Source organism: Triticum aestivum, chromosome 3B (assembly GCF_018294505.1).
Source record: "Triticum aestivum cultivar Chinese Spring chromosome 3B, IWGSC CS RefSeq v2.1, whole genome shotgun sequence".
In the NCBI taxonomy this organism is placed as follows: domain Eukaryota; kingdom Viridiplantae; phylum Streptophyta; class Magnoliopsida; order Poales; family Poaceae; genus Triticum; species Triticum aestivum.
Genome location: NC_057801.1, coordinates 759,480,833 through 759,498,311, shown reverse-complemented (window position 1 = coordinate 759,498,311; position 17,479 = coordinate 759,480,833). Strand labels below are relative to the sequence as shown.

The following is a 17,479-nucleotide window of genomic DNA, read 5'->3' as shown; positions in this document are numbered from 1 at the left end:
CAAAAAATGTTCTCACTTTTTCATAATATACACCTTCAGAAAAAATCTGCACTTTTTCATAATATACAGTAACTAATTCTGGTTCAATACAGTAGGCAGGTCCGGTTGTATGACTGTGTTAAGTTATTTTAGATATGTGTTGTTCTACCGCAAGCAATGCTTGTCAGTTGGAGTGGCTGGGAGTAAGTTGTTGGCCGCTGGTTCGAGCCCTGCCATCGCGCCTGCCTCTCTTTTTTGCTTTCTTTTCCTTACAACGGTACAACGCGATGGGCCGGCCCAGTTAGGTTGCTTCCCTGTGCGTGGCGACGCCAGTTTGACACAAAGAGCGTCCAACAGGAGCTCCTCCGTTAAAGCACGTAAAAATCTACTCCTACCTAGGTGTAGCATTACTAGGATGTTGACGCTATGGGTGGCCCGAGGCCCACTTGATAATTCAGGTCATAAAATCAACCCATTAATGGATGACCTGCTTCAATATATTTTTCTTTTCGAAATCACTAACTACAGGGCATCTCTTGCAAATGTCACTCTTCTCGTCGTCTCGTGGCGCATAGTATGTGCGACTCTTGTGCAACCTTGGAATATTTATGCTTTTTTTGTAGATTCTTTTTTAAAATGTTTATCTCTTGAACCGTGTGTCTAAATCATGAACCATTTTCAACATTGCATTTCTCGCGTCGAGATCTTCGAAATTAGATCCCGTGTTGATAGGTTCTGACGAACATTTTTTCAAAACATAAAACCAAAAAAAATTATAAACCTACAAAATCGGAAACCATAAGCACAACTATGTTTTTCACTTTTTTGGGAAGCGCAATTATCCCTTTTCACTTTTCGGGAATCACATTTGTGCTTCACACACATCTGTGTTTTTCATTTCCCGGGAAACACATTCATGCTTCTGTCGGAAGCATATATGTCAATTTCACTTTTTAGGAAGCACAACTGTGCTTCACACCGGAGCATGACCGTGCTTTTACTTTCGGGAAGCACATCCGAAGAACAATTGTGCTTCAATACTTCACCGTGAAGCACAACTGTGTTTTATACGGGAAGCTTCATGCGAGGTAAAAACAATTTCTGTTTGAGAAAACCTGTGAATGAAGGAAATCAGAAAACATAAAAAAAAAACACATGCAAAAGAATGAGTTCCCATGGGTGCATCCAACACGCAACACGTGGCGGCTGTTGGGCGCACCACACAGCGGTTGGAGCGGCTCCCGCGCGCCTATGGAGTTTCCCCCGAAGAGGTACCTGTTGATTAGTTACTCCCTTTTCTTTTCTTTTCTCCTCATTCCGGCGGTCTCTCGTCCAAGAAAAAACAGATACACCAATACACTATCTCTTATTTATACCAGTGCATTAAGAAAACATCAACAAAAAATGCGACACAAAGTGGAAAAGAGCAGTGTCCAGAATCCAAATATGGTATCATGCCAGTCCATTCAACTTAATACTCCAAATTTGGCTTCCAACATCCAAATTGCTGGTCTCCCTCTTTGAGGGAACTCCTTCTTGATCAGCAACCATCCAACACATGTTAACCCTACCGTGGCAGTGCTAAATTTGCGCTTTGACTATAAAGTAGTGAGCAGCTGGTCTTTCAGTCGGTCAACAACATACCGTTTATGTTTACTCATTTATAGAATAATAAATTTCACAAAATAGTACAAGGTTGTTGCTGATTACCAATCTTCAAGTCAAGATCGAGTGTTGGCAATTGAGGAAACAAAACTGGCCTCGGAAGTTCAACCCGTCTTGATGTTTGAATAGAAACACATATTTTGCTTAATTTAACTTTTTTTCAGAGAGCGGCATATCTGATCTTATTTAATGAAACCAAAGTGTCTCTTACAGACTACTACCGAAGCAACAAAAGTAGAAGTATGAAGTAGGGAACTACATTTCCTGGGCTTCCACGTGTCGGTCCTCAGGTCACAGTAGTCCACAATAGCAAAACATGGCAGTTCACTATCTTTACCCAACCAACAAAACATCTGAAGGTATATATTATAGACCATCTCATCTGTTTTCAAGACCAAAAGCTGACAGTAAGAGAAGCTAAAAAGGAGAAACATCATCCCACCGTGATTTTACTCATCCCTACCCGCCTGCCACGTACCACTTAAAGACTTCGTCAGCTATACTCGAAAATTCTTACTCGTCAGCTCGGTACTTCTTGATTTCCAACTTTCTCTGCAAAATTATCCAATCATTAAGACAATGAGCAATCATATTAACAAGAACACAAGGAATGCTTATCATTTTATGTTTTCAAACGCAAAATTATTCCTCAACCTCCAAATTGTCCAAAAATACAGTTGAGACCCCCACTATCATAAGATGTTTTTCTTTTCTTTTCAAATTTCTTAATTCACACTTGAAACATATCATGTATGTTATCAAGCGCACTAAATTAAAGGCGCATTTTAGAAAAAACCATAACATTCTGGAAATTGAGCATTTCAAAGCAAGTGATTTATTATCTCCTCTCTACCACAAAAAGGACAGACCTTTCACCAATCCAGATCCTTCTAGCCAATTTATCTTTGGTTAGTATGATATTTCTAACAACCAGCCACATGAAGACTTAGATTATAGGATGTATCTTAGCCTTCCACAAAAAATTGTTTGGGTATTTAATCCTGTCTACAGTCAACTCCCTATAGGAAGATTAAGTGTAAATTCCATTTTAGTAAAAGTAATCCCCTTGATCATCAAGTTCAGTATCACTACATGATGCCTTAGCGTGTGGATGGCATCCATCGTATAGTGCATGTCTTTGTTCTCAAGAAAGTCGTACCATCAACGAGGATTTTATGTGCTGACATACTAGAGGCTTTCTCGGATCATGAATTTGTTGTTGAATCAGAAAAGATTCTTCAAACGTGAATAAATTTCCAAGCGGTGAAATGGTGGATCAGGTTCTCGGATGTTGGAAAGGTCACCTCTGGAGTGGGCTACCTAGGACAATGTGGTTGACATGGAGATTCGGTTTTCATCAGTGGTTTGGGGTCAAGCCAGTTCTTATGGATGGGAGCATGTCACAGAGTCCATACCTAACATGGAGAACCATCGTGTATCTATCAAGCTTATCCAATTCGAAGGAGCATGTGAGCTGGAAGAGTGGTGAAACGTGACCAAACCGGTTAGTAAAGCCCGGTTTCCATTGTCTTCCTCATACATCGAAGATCAGTCTCCTAAATCGAGCATACATGTCCGCCAGGCCCAAGTTGCCTAGGACACAACTCGAGTCGTGACGCTGGATTCCTTTGTTGATTGTAGCACCTTCGATATTGCTTGACATTGTGACATGTATTCATCTTAGGGCTTTTCCAGGGCCCCGCTCGATCCTTGCTATCCCGCTGGTGGCAACCACAAGCTCCACCTTATTAATTACATCAGGGCCTAGTTCTGGTACCTCAGTCTAAAACAATACGGAAAATAATTAATCACCAGGTTGTTAAATCATGAGTATCTTCCTTCCAAACTCTCGTTTCATCAAGTGTGTTCTGGATGTCATTATGCTCCTTGAGTGTTAGTAGAAGAGAGAGAGAGGGGTTTGATGAAATAGTTGTTGTATTACTTGAGCCTCGTGGGTATATATATAGGAGTACAATGATTTATTTGGAGTACAAGACAAGCCAGAACAAATTCTAGTCTATCTCATCTTTCCTAATAATCACGATACTCAACATCCCCCCGCAGTCACAACGGTAGCGATGCAGACGATGAGGCTAGAGAAGAATCTGAAGGCAAGTCGACGGACACACCGCCCACAGTCGTAACGGTCGATGCATCGCGGAGTCGTGGCTGGAGTAGAAACCGACAAGGTTGCTCAAGCAGGCAACAACCCTTTGCGCCGTTTGTCAGTGTAGCCGAGAGCGTGGGTGGTGTAGCCGTGGTCGAGGTAGCCATGCGAAGAATGTTGTGGTCGATGTCGTCGAGTCGGGTAGCCGGTGTCGACGAAGTCACCGTGGAGCAGCTGGCGCAAGGGGGCGCCGAGTTAGCATGGGCGCAGTGGTGTCGAAGTAGTGGTGCGCCCGGAAGAAGATATAGTTGACGACACGTCGCTGTGGGTTTGCCAAGCCCGAGGACACATGTAGACGAAGGCACGCGTCGGTGTTGCCAGCACCGCGCATGTGAAGATGGTTGAAGACGAAGTTGACGAAGCACCACACCAGGCTTGCCAGGCCCGGGGACACGTCGTGGACGAAGGCACGCATCGGTGTTGCCAACACCGGACATGCATAGACGAGGACCTGCACGAGCTGTACGCCATGTCGGAGAAGTCGGAGAGGCCATCAGAGAAGGACTCGGCGACGGTTGCGGTGCCAATCAGCGCGGGGCCAATGTCGCCCGTGGTTGTCGGAGTAGACGAAGTGGTCGGGGTAGATGACGATGACACTAGCGATGGGGCTGGTGCTGGACGAAGACGAACGGGGTGGACGGGCATCTGCGGCGGCTACAGGGGTAGCGGCGGCGGCGCCGAAGAAGAGCGGCAGCGGTGATGGCTAGGTTAGGAGTGCGGTGGCGGTGCTCGATGTAGGCGAGGAGAACCCAATAGCATGATGAAGACCGGCATGGACGACGGTGTTCCCGCGCCAAGGAAGGTGGCATGGAGCATACCACGAAAAGTCGACACGTAGCGACAGTGGTGGACCGCGGGCCATGGCGCTACAGCCTGAAGTGACGACGCAGTGGCGACGGGCAGGTCAGGGCAACGACGAAAGACCTCGGGGCGGACGAAGGGACCGCGGGCCGCGGCGCTATAGCCCGAAGGGGCGGCGCAGCGGCGGAGCGCGGGTCGGTGTAACCGCGGGGACGACCTCGGGACAGCGGCGTGGACCGCGTGCCACGCTCGCTATGATCCGACAGGGCGATGCAGCGGTGGCGCGAGGGTCAGTGCAGCCATGGGGACGGCCTAGAGCGGACGGCCCCGGGGCGGCGGTGGACCATGGGCTGCGGCACTACGGCTCGAAGGGGCGACACAGCGGTGACGCGGGTAGGTGCAGCCAAGAGAAGAACCACGGGGCGACAGCGCTACGGCCTGAAGGGGCGACGCAGCGGCAACCCGTTGCTCAATCGGTGGAGGGGCGCGCTGAACTCGGGGATGCTCTTCATGGGGCCTGCGAAGGCGCGCGCAATCGACGGGCCAGGTCGGTCGCACCGCATAGCCGAGGCGGATCGCGGCGACGGGCGGGTGATCAATCCGATCGCGCTCGAGGTCGGGGATGCCGCTTGGTGGAGGCGGGTGGCGGCGGAGTCTGAGATGAAGCCGACGACAGCGGGCGGCGGGGTGGCTATGATTGTCCGTCGCATGGCGTGAGGCCGCCGGATCAGGGTGATGCAGGAGTCCCGGTCGGAGCAGGGCGGTGACGGCCGGCGTAGATCGACGGGCGGGCCGGCACGCGAACGGCGACGGTGAAGAGCCGCCACATGACATGAGGCTGCCCGGTCGGGGCGATGCAGGTTTCCCGGTCGGAGCAGGACGGTGACGGCCGGCATAGGGCGACTGGCGAACCGACGCGCGGACGGCGGCTGGCCCTGATGGGCCGTCGGGTCGAAGGAGACGCCGACTGGTCACGCCGGGGTTGGAGTAGAGGCGCACGGGGGTCGACGGCGGCGGCGGGTGACGCAAACCGATCAAGATTAGATTGGAAAACCAAAAAGAGAAATGTCGATCAAGATGACCGGCGGGAGAGAGAAAAACCCGGAGTAAGGGCTCGGAAAAAAGACTCTCTATGGCAGCCGGTCAACACGACCGGCGAACGAACCCTAGGTACGGGCGGCGCGGCCCCCGGCGGCGGTCATGGAGGCCAACCACCCCGGAGGCAGCGCGCGGGTGCGAAAGCGTCGGGCGGCGGCTAGGGTTGGATTGATTAGGTTGATACCATGTTAGAAGAGAGAGGGGTTTGATGGAATAGTTGTTGTATTGCTTGAGCCTCGTGGGCATATATGTAGTAGTACAATGATCTATTTTGAGTACAAGACAAGTCAGAATAAATCCTAATCTATCTCGTCTTTCTTAATAATCACGATACTCAACATTGAGCTTCAGTGCGAAGTGGTGGAAAAAAGATGTGTTACGATTACACTAGTAGAAAAAGGGCCATTTGTCCCTGTTCGTAAGGGTCTTTTGTCCCGTTTAGGAATCGGGACTAAAAGGTCGTTACTAATGTCCTTGTCCTTTAGTCCCGGTTCTTACACGAACCGGGACAGATGGGCCTCCACGTGACCGTTGCGGCCAGCCCAGGCAGGGAGGCTTTTGGTCCCGGTTGGTGACACCAACCGGGACCAAAAGGCATCCACACGTCAGCAGCTAGCTGGAGCTGAGGGTTTTTTTTAAAGGGGCTGGTTTAGGGGTTTTGGGGGTTAGTTTAGGTTGTTATTAGCTAGCTAATAGAGAGAAGTGTCCTCTCTTATATATCTCCGTGCTTGATTTACCAACGCTACTGCTATGCCTAACGTTAACATGGCTTAGATTGAAGTGAAGGCAACATGTGGTGCATGTCAAAAGTAATACTAATCCTAACTTGATCAAGTTTGGATTGTACTACTTTCGACATGCACCACATGCATGTTGCCTTCACTTTAATCCAATCCATGTTCATTTCACCTACTGATATATAATAACTCTTCATGCTCGCATCATGCATCATCATATATAATAACAAGTCCTACAAATTAATCGTCATCATACAACTTCTACTCGTTATTAATAACAAGTCATACGATCATCATCCTTATAGTCATCGAACCAACCCTACTTTATTTTCTTAGCACATGATCATCAGTATTAGGTAGGACCTAAATACCCTCTTTAAGGTAAAATAGCATAAAACAATATAGACCCTGACTCTCCATTATGGAGAATGGAGATTATCCTGTCTCCAATTCTTGCGCTTCGCTTCCTTTTGCTTCCAAGAACCTCCTTACGACTGTCCATGCATTTTTTCCATTCTTTGATTGTCATGTCTCCATTTATTTTAGAAATCCGGTATGGACAGTTAAGATTCGTAGGATGACCTGGTTGTATGTTAAAAACATCAAGGCGACCGTGCTGATACATCAGATGAGGCACACAATCATTCGGGATTATCTGTTGGAAAATATAGTAATAACTTCGTAGTTAGCAATGATGTACTAGTTTTAGAAGTATGCAAAAGATGCACGGATGTCGTAATAGTAAAAAAGCTTACTAGGGTATCTCCATGGTAGTTACTGTAGTTCAACACGTGCACTAGTGGCACGTATTGACCATAATATTGAGGAGTTCAATTGTAGATATTGTAATTCTCAAGATCACTACAAAATGCGATCAGATAATTTTTCTCCTGATAAGTTAATTCGGAGCCTTCGGTGTAGTGGGTTTTGTCTACCATCTTCCGCACATTCTTTGAAAAATGAAAATAAGCTGCCAATAGAAATAAGCTGTCAACTATTTTGAAATAAACAATATAAATTACTTATATGTTTGAGAAGGTCACATAGGGGAAGAATTGGAAGCGTATCAACAAGGACCCAAATGTCCATATTGTCTTGCTCGATTTTAGGATCACCAAGATCCATGGTGACAAGCATACCCTCATCAAAACCATACATCTTGCAAAGTGCTTCCCAATTTTTACAACCAAAATGGGTTACACTCTCAGAATTGTACAACTTTACTTCAAAATCCACACCATGATGGGTCCTTAGGTGAATTTTCTTTGTTTCCATACTTTCATGGTCTTCAAAACCCATCCTCTCCAAGACATACCGTCTTGCATAGCATGGGATAAGCTAGTCGAATTGAAAAAGATGAAAAGTACACGTTGAAATAGTTGAAGTCGTGCTTAATTATGAAAAAAAACTTTTGTCGTCGTTGCGTACCGTTTCAACATCGAAGGTCTCCTCAAGCTTAATGTTGAAGCACCGATCTTCGTTCAGCTCAAGGAACCTGTCGCACATACCTCGGTCATCGTGGCACCAGTCGCACTCCCCCGGGTGGTTTTCGTCGTCCGAGTATGACATTTCTTATGTTCATAATTCAAATATTAAACTTGTACAATTAAATATTAAACTCGCTACCCCCACGACAACAGTCGGGATTCTTCGTCCTCAAATATATGGTGGAGACTCGACAGACTTAAAGTCAACCCGGGGACTCGTATTATAGGACTCATATTGACATGGATATTTGGCTGGTCTCACCTCAAGGTCAGAGGGGGGTCGGTGACGGGGACGACGGCGCGGATGATGGAGGGGCTCCTAGATTTCTGTATAAACAAAAACCCTATAAGCTATCAAGTAATCAAATGCATACACCTTGCATAATGCTCTCCAATTTTAGCATTCAAAGTAGGAGTACTTTTTCGATTTGAGCATTCAATAAGCAAAACCAAATCGTAAAATAAAGTAGTATTCAAATTAGCATGCATTCAATTATAAGCAAAACTACATCATCTCTTGTGTCCATACATCGTCGAATATTATCACTAATACTCCTCAAATACTATCATACATATAGCATCACTAATACAGCTAGAAACCGTAGCGCCCGACGGGTATCGTTGCAGGCGGTGGACACCCAAAGAGAAGGAACCATCACATGATCATAGCTCCAGTGAGATCCCTGAAGAACCTGCCAGGTATTGTCGAACCTGCCCTCCAACGCAACCATGTAGCGACGGACGTGCTCGTTCTCCTCGCTGACATGGTGACGTATCACCTCCGCGGTGTCCGAAAGTCTCGGCACCGTTACTGGCCCACGCGACCGCCACCAAACAAGGATCGGGTCAACGACGGGCTGGCTCCTCACCAACCTACGCCCCCCGGAAGGTAGCACCTCCCAATACCAGCCCGGCGGAGCCTAGTCCCGGACATGGCCCCTCTGATCAAGCCGGCCTCCTCACGACGAGGATGCAGGATAGGCGTCGTCTACGTTGATGCGGGATTAATTGCTTGAACTAAAAAATAAACTAGTTCTATTAATTTTCTTGCTAAAAATAAACTATTTCTATATATAGTAAAATAAAGTAGTTTTATTAAATTTACTATTCAACTACTAAGCACTTACTATAAATAAATAAAATAAAGTAGTACTTACTAAAAATAAACTACTTCTATATATAGTAAAATTTAATAAAGTAGTTTTATTAAACCAACTAGTTCAACTACTAAGCACTAACCTAAAATCGATATCTACTAACCTAAATAAAAATTAATACATATATGAAAAAAACATATATAAACAAAAAATGCTATGAACATTATATTCATACATACATAGCCACATTCATTCATCATATAGCTGCCACATTATTCATACAAACAAAAAATGCAGTGATCAAAAAAATAATACAAATTACATGAAAAAAAGCACTGAACAGAGCCGTGGCGGCGGTGGCTCACATCGGGGGTGGTCGGCGAGGGCGACGGCCGTGGCGGCGGCGGCTCACATCGGGGGCGGCCGGCGAGGGCGACGACCGGGGCGGCGAGGGCGTCGGTGACGGCCACGGTGGGGGCGCGGGCCGGGGCAGGGGCGTGGCTGGCGACGGTAGGGGTCGTGGCGCAGGGGCACGGCCGGGCGCACTCGGGGGCGGCGGACGGTGTCGGTGTGGGCACGGGGGCGGCGGATGACATCGGCATGGCCACGGGCGACGGCGATGACGGTGGGGCAGCCTGGCGGCGTCGAGCAGGTCGGCGCGTCGGGGGCAACTCGCGATGGAAATATGAAAATTTCCTAAGTGCATTGGTCCCGGTTCGTGGCACCAACCGGGATCAATGTCCTGCGGCTAGCCACGGTGCGGTGAGATGTTTAGTCCCACCTCCCTAGCCGAGCAGCGGCAGGACCGGTTTATAAGACCTGCCCCGCCAGCTCCATTGAGCTCCTCTCAACTGCAGGCCTCTGAGCCTAATCTCGCACTGCTATGCCTGTGGGCCAGTTGGGCCTTCTGCGGGGCTGAATCCTGGCCCATGGATGGGTTTCTAGTCATATTCAGGCCGTGGTGGCCCAGTTGGTCGCATTTTTTAAAACTTTTTCCCAGTTACTTTATTTTATTTTTGCTTTATTTATTTTGTTTTGTTTCTACTTACAACAAAACACTTACTGTTGCTATTTTATTTATTTCAGGAAAATTCTTTTTGCTTATAATGTTTTGAACATGAAATACTTTGGTAATTTTAGGTCCATAAATTTTATTTATGTTATTAAAGTTTATTTTATTTTATTTTATTTTGTTTCTACTTATATATTTTATTAAATTTTATTTATGTTATTAAATTTTATTTTATTTTATTTTGTTTCATCCCTTTCTGACTTTATTTGCTATTTTTCATGCATTTACTGATTATTTTGAGATATAAGACCCTGAAATTGAAAAGCAGTTCAAATGAACTCTGAAAAGGTTGAAAGTTGGCATGGTATCATCATTTCATCCACATAGCATGTGCGAGAAAGTTGAGAGGGTTACGGCAAAAATTGGATGCACTTCGTGTACAAAACGGACAATCTCTTTCGAAGTAGTAGGATTTCATACGGAAACTTGTCTGTTACAACAGAAATTTCAAATGAACTACGAAAAGGTTGAAAGTTGGCATGGTATCATCATAATAGTTGTGGAGAGAAAGTCTTCACTTTTTTTTCGCTTGTGTCCTTTTCTTATTGCGCCGTAACCATGGATAATCTTCATCATTTATCAGGATGCTTGGGTCAGCCTTGACTTTGAAGGGAGGAATTTCATGAAACTTTTCATAATCTTCCGACATGTCTGTCTTGCCCTCCACTCGCACGATGTCCCTTTTTCCTGAAAGAACTATGTGGCGCTTTGGCTCATCGTATGATGTATTTGTTTCCTTATCTTTTCTTTTTCTCGGTTTGGTGGACATGTCCTTCACATAGATAACCTGTGCCACATTATTGGCTAGGACGAACGGTTCGTCAGTGTACCCAAGATTGTTCAGATCCACTATTGTCATTCTGTACTGTGGGTCTACCTGTACCCTGCCTCCTGACAGATTGACCCATTTGCACTTAAACAAAGGGACCTTAAAATCATGTCCGTAGTCAAGTTCCCATATGTCCACTATGTAACCATAATATGTGTCATTTCCCCTCTCGGTTGCTGCATCAAAGCAGACACTGCTGTTTTGGCTGGTGCTCTTTTGATCTTGGGCGATCGTGTAAAATGTATTCCCATTTATCTCGAATCCTTTGTAAGTCAATACAGTCGAAGATGGTCCCCTGGAAAACGAGTACAACTCAGCACAAATAGTGTTCTCACCTCTGAGACGTGTTTCCAACCAACTGTTGAAAGTCCTGATGTGTTCATTTGTAATCCAGTCGTCGCACTGCTCTGGGTGTTTGGAGCGCAGACTGTTCTTGTGTTCATCGACATACGGGGTCACCAAGGTAGAGTTCGGTAGAATTGTGTAGTGTGCTTGAGACCAAGAATATCCGTCCCTGCATATTATTGAGTCCCCTCCAAGCATGCCTTTTCCAGTCAGTCTCCCCTCATACCGCGATTTAGGAAGACCTATCTTCTTAAGGCCAGGAATGAAGTTAACACAAAACCCAATGACATCCTCTGTTTGATGGCCCATGGGATGCTTCCTTCTGGCCTAGCGCGGTTACAGACATATTTCTTTAGGACTCCCATGAACCTCTCAAAGGGGTACATATTGTGTAGAAATACGGGGCCCAGAATGATAATCTCGTCAACTAGATGGACTAGGACGTGCGTCATGATATTGAAGAAGGATGGTGGGAACACCAGCTCGAAACTGACAAGATATTGCACCACATCACTCCTTAACCTTGGTATGACTGCTGGATCGATCACCTTCTGAGAGATTGCATTGAGGAATGCACATAGCTTCACAATGGCTAACCGGACGTTTTCCGGTAGAAGCCCCCTCAATGCAACCGAAAGCAGTTGCGTCATAATCACGTGACAGTCATGAGACTTTAGGTTTTGAAACTTTTTCTCTGGCATACTTATTATTCCCTTTATATTCGATGAGAAGCCAGTCAGGACCTTCATACTAAGCAGGCATTCAAAGAAGATTTCTTTCTCTTCTTTGGTAAGAGCGTAGCTGGCAGGACCTTCATACTGCTTTGGAGGCATGCCGTCTTTTTCGTGCAAACATTGCAGGTCCTCCCATGCCTCAGTTGTATCTTTTGTCTTCCCATACACGCCCAATAAGCCTAGCAGGTTCACGCAAAGGTTCTTCATCACATGCATCACGTCGACCGAAGAGCGGACCTCTAGGTCTTTCCAGCAGGGCAGGTCCCAAAATATAGATTTCTTCTTCCACATGGGTGCGTGTCCCGCAACGTCACTCGAAACAGATAGTCCGCCGAGACCCTTTCCGAAGATTATTTTTAAATCATTGACCATAGAAAGTACGTGATCACCGGTACGCATGGCGGGCTTCTCTCGGTGATCTGCCTCGCCTTTGAAATGTTTGCCTTTCTTTGGACATTGATGGTTGGTAGGAAGAAATTGATGATGGCCCAGGTACACATTATTCCTGTATTTATCCAGGTATATACTTTCAGTGTCAGCTAAACAGTGTGTGCATACGTGGTATCGATTGTTTGTCTGTCCTGAAAGGTTACTGAGAGCGGGCCAATCATTGATGGTTACAAACAGCAACACGTGCAGGTCAAATTCCTCCTGTCTGTGCTCATCCCACACACATACACCGTTTCCATTCCACAGCTGTAAAAGTTCTTCAACTAATGGCCTTATGTACACATCAATGTCATTGCCGGGTTGCTTAGGGCCTTGGATGAGAACTGACATCATAATGAACTTCCGCTTCATGCACATCCAAGGAGGAAGGTTATACATACATAGAGTCATGGGCCAGGTGCTGTGATTGCTGCTCTGCTCCCCGAAAGGATTAATGCCGTCCGCGCTTAAACCAAACCATACGTTCCTTGGGTCACGTGCAAACTCAGCCCAGTACTCTCTCTCGATTTTTCTCCACTCCGATGCGTCAGCGGGTGCTCTCAACTTCCCGTCTTTCTTACGGTCCTCACTGTGCCATCGCATCAACTTGGCATGCTCTTTGTTTCTGAACAGCCGTTTCAACTGTGGTATTATAGGAGCATACCACATCACCTTCGCAGGAACCCTCTTCCTGCGGGGCTCGTCGTCAACATCACCAGGGTCATCTCGTTTGATCTTATACCGTAATACACCACATACCGAGCATGCGTTCACATCCTCGTACGCACCGCGGTAGAGGATGCAGTCATTAGGGCATGCATGTATCTTCTGCACCTCCAATCCTAGAGGGCATACGACCTTCTTTGCTGCGTACGTACTGTCGGACAATTCGCTATCCTTTGGAAGCTTCTTCTTCAATATTTTCAGTAGCTTCTCAAATCCTTTGTCAGGTACAGCATTCTCTGCCTTCCACTGCAGCAATTCCAGTACGGTACCCATCTTTGTGTTGCCATATTCGCAATTGGGGTACAACCCTTTTTTGTGATCCTCTAACATGCGATCAAACTTCAGTTTCTCCTTTTGACTTTCGCATTGCGTCCTTGCATCGACAATGACCCGGCGGAGATCATCATCATCGGGCACATCGTCTGGTTCCTCTTGATCTTCAGCAGCTTCCTCCGTTGCAGCATCATCAGGCACATCGTCTGGTTCCTCTTGATCTTCAGCAGCTCCCCCCGTTGCAGCATCACCGTATTCAGGGGGCACATAGTTGTCATCGTCCTCTTCTTCTTCGCCGTCTTCCATCATAACCCCTATTTCTCCATGCCTCGTCCAAACATTATAGTGTGGCATGAAACCCTTGTAAAGCAGGTGGGTGTGAAGGATTTTCCGGTCAGAGTAAGACTTCGTATTCCCACATTTAGGGCATGGACAACACATAAAACCATTCTGCTTATTTGCCTCAGCCACTTCAAGAAAATTATGCATGCCCTTAATATACTCGGAGGTGTGTCTGTCACCGTACATCCATTGCCGGTTCATCTGCGTGCATTATATATAATTATGTGTGTCAAAAGTAAGAAAATCAGACAAGTATCTATCTAAAGTAAGAAAATCAGACAAGTATCTATCTAAAGTAAGAAAATCAGAAAGAAGATAAGAACAAAAGGCTCACCATGGTGGTGCCGGTGACGAGATCGGCGCGGGCGATTGACGGCGGTGAAAACGGGGACGGGGCGTGACGGACCGCTAAATCTAGACAAATCTCGGGAAAAATGGAGCTCCGAGGTCAAGCTTCGAGAGGAGAAAGCTTAATTACAGTGGCTCGGGCATTTCATCGAACACGTCATGTGCAAAGGAGGTGAGCTAGAGCACCCAAATGCCCTCCCCTCGCCGGCCAGAAAAAACAGAGCACTATGGAGTGCTCTGCCGCGGCGATGGGTATATACAGGCAACGTATTTGTCCCGGTTCGTGGCAGAACCGGGATTAAAAATACCCTTCTGTGCCGGTTCTAGGCACGAACCGGTACCAATGGCTAGTTTGCTATGAACAGTGGCATAATCATTAATAATTTGCCGCTAAAATTATGTTTTCAATAGTTCAACCCTCCCGAACCTGTTTTAGCAGCATTTGGTCCCCTAATACATATTTTGTGGCTCCGCCACCGGTTACGATACACATGCCGCAACTAATTGGCAAGTCGGTGCCAAAGCCAAAACATCTTCTCTTGCTCCAGAATTTTTTTAATGGTGATTTGCAAAGTTATTATTGAAACCGTTTGCAAATTCCTTTCTGGAGCATCATTGAATGTATTGAAGCAAATTCGTTTCTCTTGTTCTTGGAGAAGAGCGGCTGCTTCATGGGCCCAGGGGGTATCTGATTCCAACATTTGGCCCAATATCTAGCTAGCGACATCTCTGCCCACCACCACTCGTTCTCAGTCACACCGGCCGCCGCCAGCACTCCTCACAGCTCCCCGAACCGAAACCCTCGCCGTCACCTCCCCCCACCCCCCTCCTCCACCGGCGGCCATGGACGACTCGCATGTGATCCAGGGCATCTCCTGGGGCGACATGGTCGCGCACATGGAGCGCGGCGGCATGGACCGCGGCATGGTGTATTTCGGCTATAACCTCATTCTCCACTACGTCTACAGCTACCTCCCCGACCCGCCCGTCTCCCCCGCCGCCACCCTCTCGCTCTCCGCCGCGCCGTCGCCCCCCCGACGCCGTCGACCGCATCAGCCGCCTCCCCGACGCGGTCCTCCGCGAAATCGTCTCCCGCCTCCCCGCCAAGGACGCCGCGCGCACCGCCGCCCTCGCCTCGCGCTGGCGGCCCCTCTGGCGCTCGGCTCCTCTCACTCTCGCCGACAGCCACCTGCTTCCGGACGGCGGCGCGGGCGGCCAGCTCGTCATCGGCGCCGCCTCTCCCCGCGCCGTCACCGCCGCGGTGTCCCGCATCCTCGCGGCGCACCCGGGCCCTTTCCGCTGCGTCCACCTCACCCGCAGCACCATGGAGGAGCACCGTGGCGAGATGGCCCGCTGGCTCGACATCCTCGCCGCCAAGGGGGTCCAAGAACTCGTCTTTGTCAACCGCCCTTTGCCGATAGACCTGCGCCTCCCCGCCACCATCTTCAGCTGCGCCTCCCTCACCCGCCTCCATCTCGGCATCTGGAGGCTCCCGGACAACACCGCCGTACCGCGCGCCGCCAGATTCCCCAATCTCCGGGAGCTCGGCCTCTATTGGAATTCCATGGAGGACCGTGATCTCGACTTCATGCTTGAAAGAAGCCCCGTCCTGGAGTCCCTCTTCATCATGGGATTCCAGAGAGGATTACGCCTCCGCCTCGTCAACCACACCATCCGCTGCATTTAGCTGGGCTTTTCCTTCGCGGAGGACATCGACGTGGTGGACGCCCCTAGCCTGGAGAGGCTCTTTCAGTTTGCCGAGCTCACCGATTCCCCCAAGATGAACAATGGCCGCCCCACCAGGAAACGCTCTTCTATGATCAAGATTGGCTCTGCTCCTAAACTGCGTGTGCTGGGATACCTTAAGCCAGGAGAGCAAGAGCTGGTAGATCCTACTTTAATTTGCATGTGTAGATGTGCCGGGTCAGTTAACAATGCTAATGTATGATCCTCTGTCCCTGGGTGAATTGCAGGCTGGGAGCAAGGAGAACATTGTCCCTAGTGTGCAGATTTTGGGCATAGAGGTGCAGTTCGGCCTCCGCAATGCTGTTAAGAAAGTGCCTGGCTTTCTCAGATGTTTCCCCAACCTGGAGACGCTCCATGTCCATGTAAATTTGGTTAACTTTGAATCAGATACGTTGCTGCATTGGCAATTTTTGCAATACTAGTTAGTGTGTACTCCCTCCCTCCGTCCGAAAATACTTGTCATCAAAATGAATAAAAAGAGATGTATCTAGAACTAAAATACGTCTAGATACATCCTCTTTTATCCATTTTGATGACAAGTACTTCCTCCGTCCCGAAATACTTGTCGGATAGATGGATAAAATTGAATGTATCTATAGCTAAAATACATCTAGATTCATCCATTTCTCCGACAAGTATTTCCGGACGGAGGGAGTATTTCCGTACGGAGGGTGTACATATCTAGTATGGTCAGAAATGTGTATCAGACTAATTATCTAATTAATCAGTGTACTGTTCATAGATTCCTGATCGATTTCATCTGCAGTCCCACCCCATATCTGAAGAGTCCACTGGCAAGGTGAATGTCAAGTTCTGGCAGGAGGGCGGTCCCATCAAATGCATCCTGCAGAGCATGAAGAAGGTGTTCTTCTATGAGTTCCGAGGGTCGAGAAGCGAGGTTGCTTTCCTCAAGTTCGTCGCGGAGAAGGCTCGGGCGCTGGAAGAGATGGTGGTTGTGGTGGCCATAGAGTGTTTCTCCCTGGGGGATGATAATGTGAGCGTGAAGCTGAAGCCTCTAACCAGCGCAAAATGGAACAGCAAAGCTTGTAGACTAGAGCTCTTCAAGAGCCCGGTCACTGGCGGTTCAGGTCATGCTTACAACCACGAACTAGCTTCTGATTTTGGGTTTGCTGACCCTTTTGACCTCAAGTACTACAAAAAAGCAGGAAGGATCCCTGTAAGTTAATTGGTAGCGCTGCGCTGTGCCACTTGTACAAGAAGACTAATGGTACCTTGCTGGTCTTTGTGTTGTGGCAGCAGCTGAAAAACCTACTTCTCTGGCAGCTGTGATATGTTTTCTGCAGACAGTGTATTACATGATGAGGATGTGTGTGCCAAATTAAGTCCTATATGTGGCTGGATGCTATGTTGTTTTTCTGGCTTGTCCATTGCACGGTTATCATGTTTGTTTGTTTAGGTTGTTACCTATGCATGGTGAAAGATGAGTTTAGTTGAGAAGGCAGGAAGTTGCTGCTTCCAAATGCTTTTTCTTTCCAGCTTAAACTGCCAGAAATAGTTTGCTGTAATTGCTTCATGGAAGAATCTAAACTATTTACATGGCAGTGCGTGATACAACTCTAACGGAGGCTATAAGGATGCAAGTT

The 17,479-nt window shown here is 47.5% G+C and overlaps 1 protein-coding gene across 2 annotated transcripts in view; it reads left to right on the top strand.

The window, feature by feature from the left end:
* Positions 1-17,185, top strand: part of LOC123072249 (putative F-box/FBD/LRR-repeat protein At1g78760) — a 171,198-nt gene extending 154,013 nt beyond the window's left edge. Inside the window, exon 3 of one of the 2 annotated variants that reach the window (XM_044495820.1) lies at positions 16,642-17,185. In XM_044495820.1, the coding sequence (XP_044351755.1) occupies positions 16,642-17,061 (420 nt within the window). In that variant the 3' untranslated portion in view covers positions 17,062-17,185. The remainder of the gene's footprint in view (positions 1-16,641) is intronic. The other variant, XM_044495818.1, reaches the window with a different exon arrangement.
* The last annotated feature ends 294 nt before the right edge of the window (positions 17,186-17,479 follow it).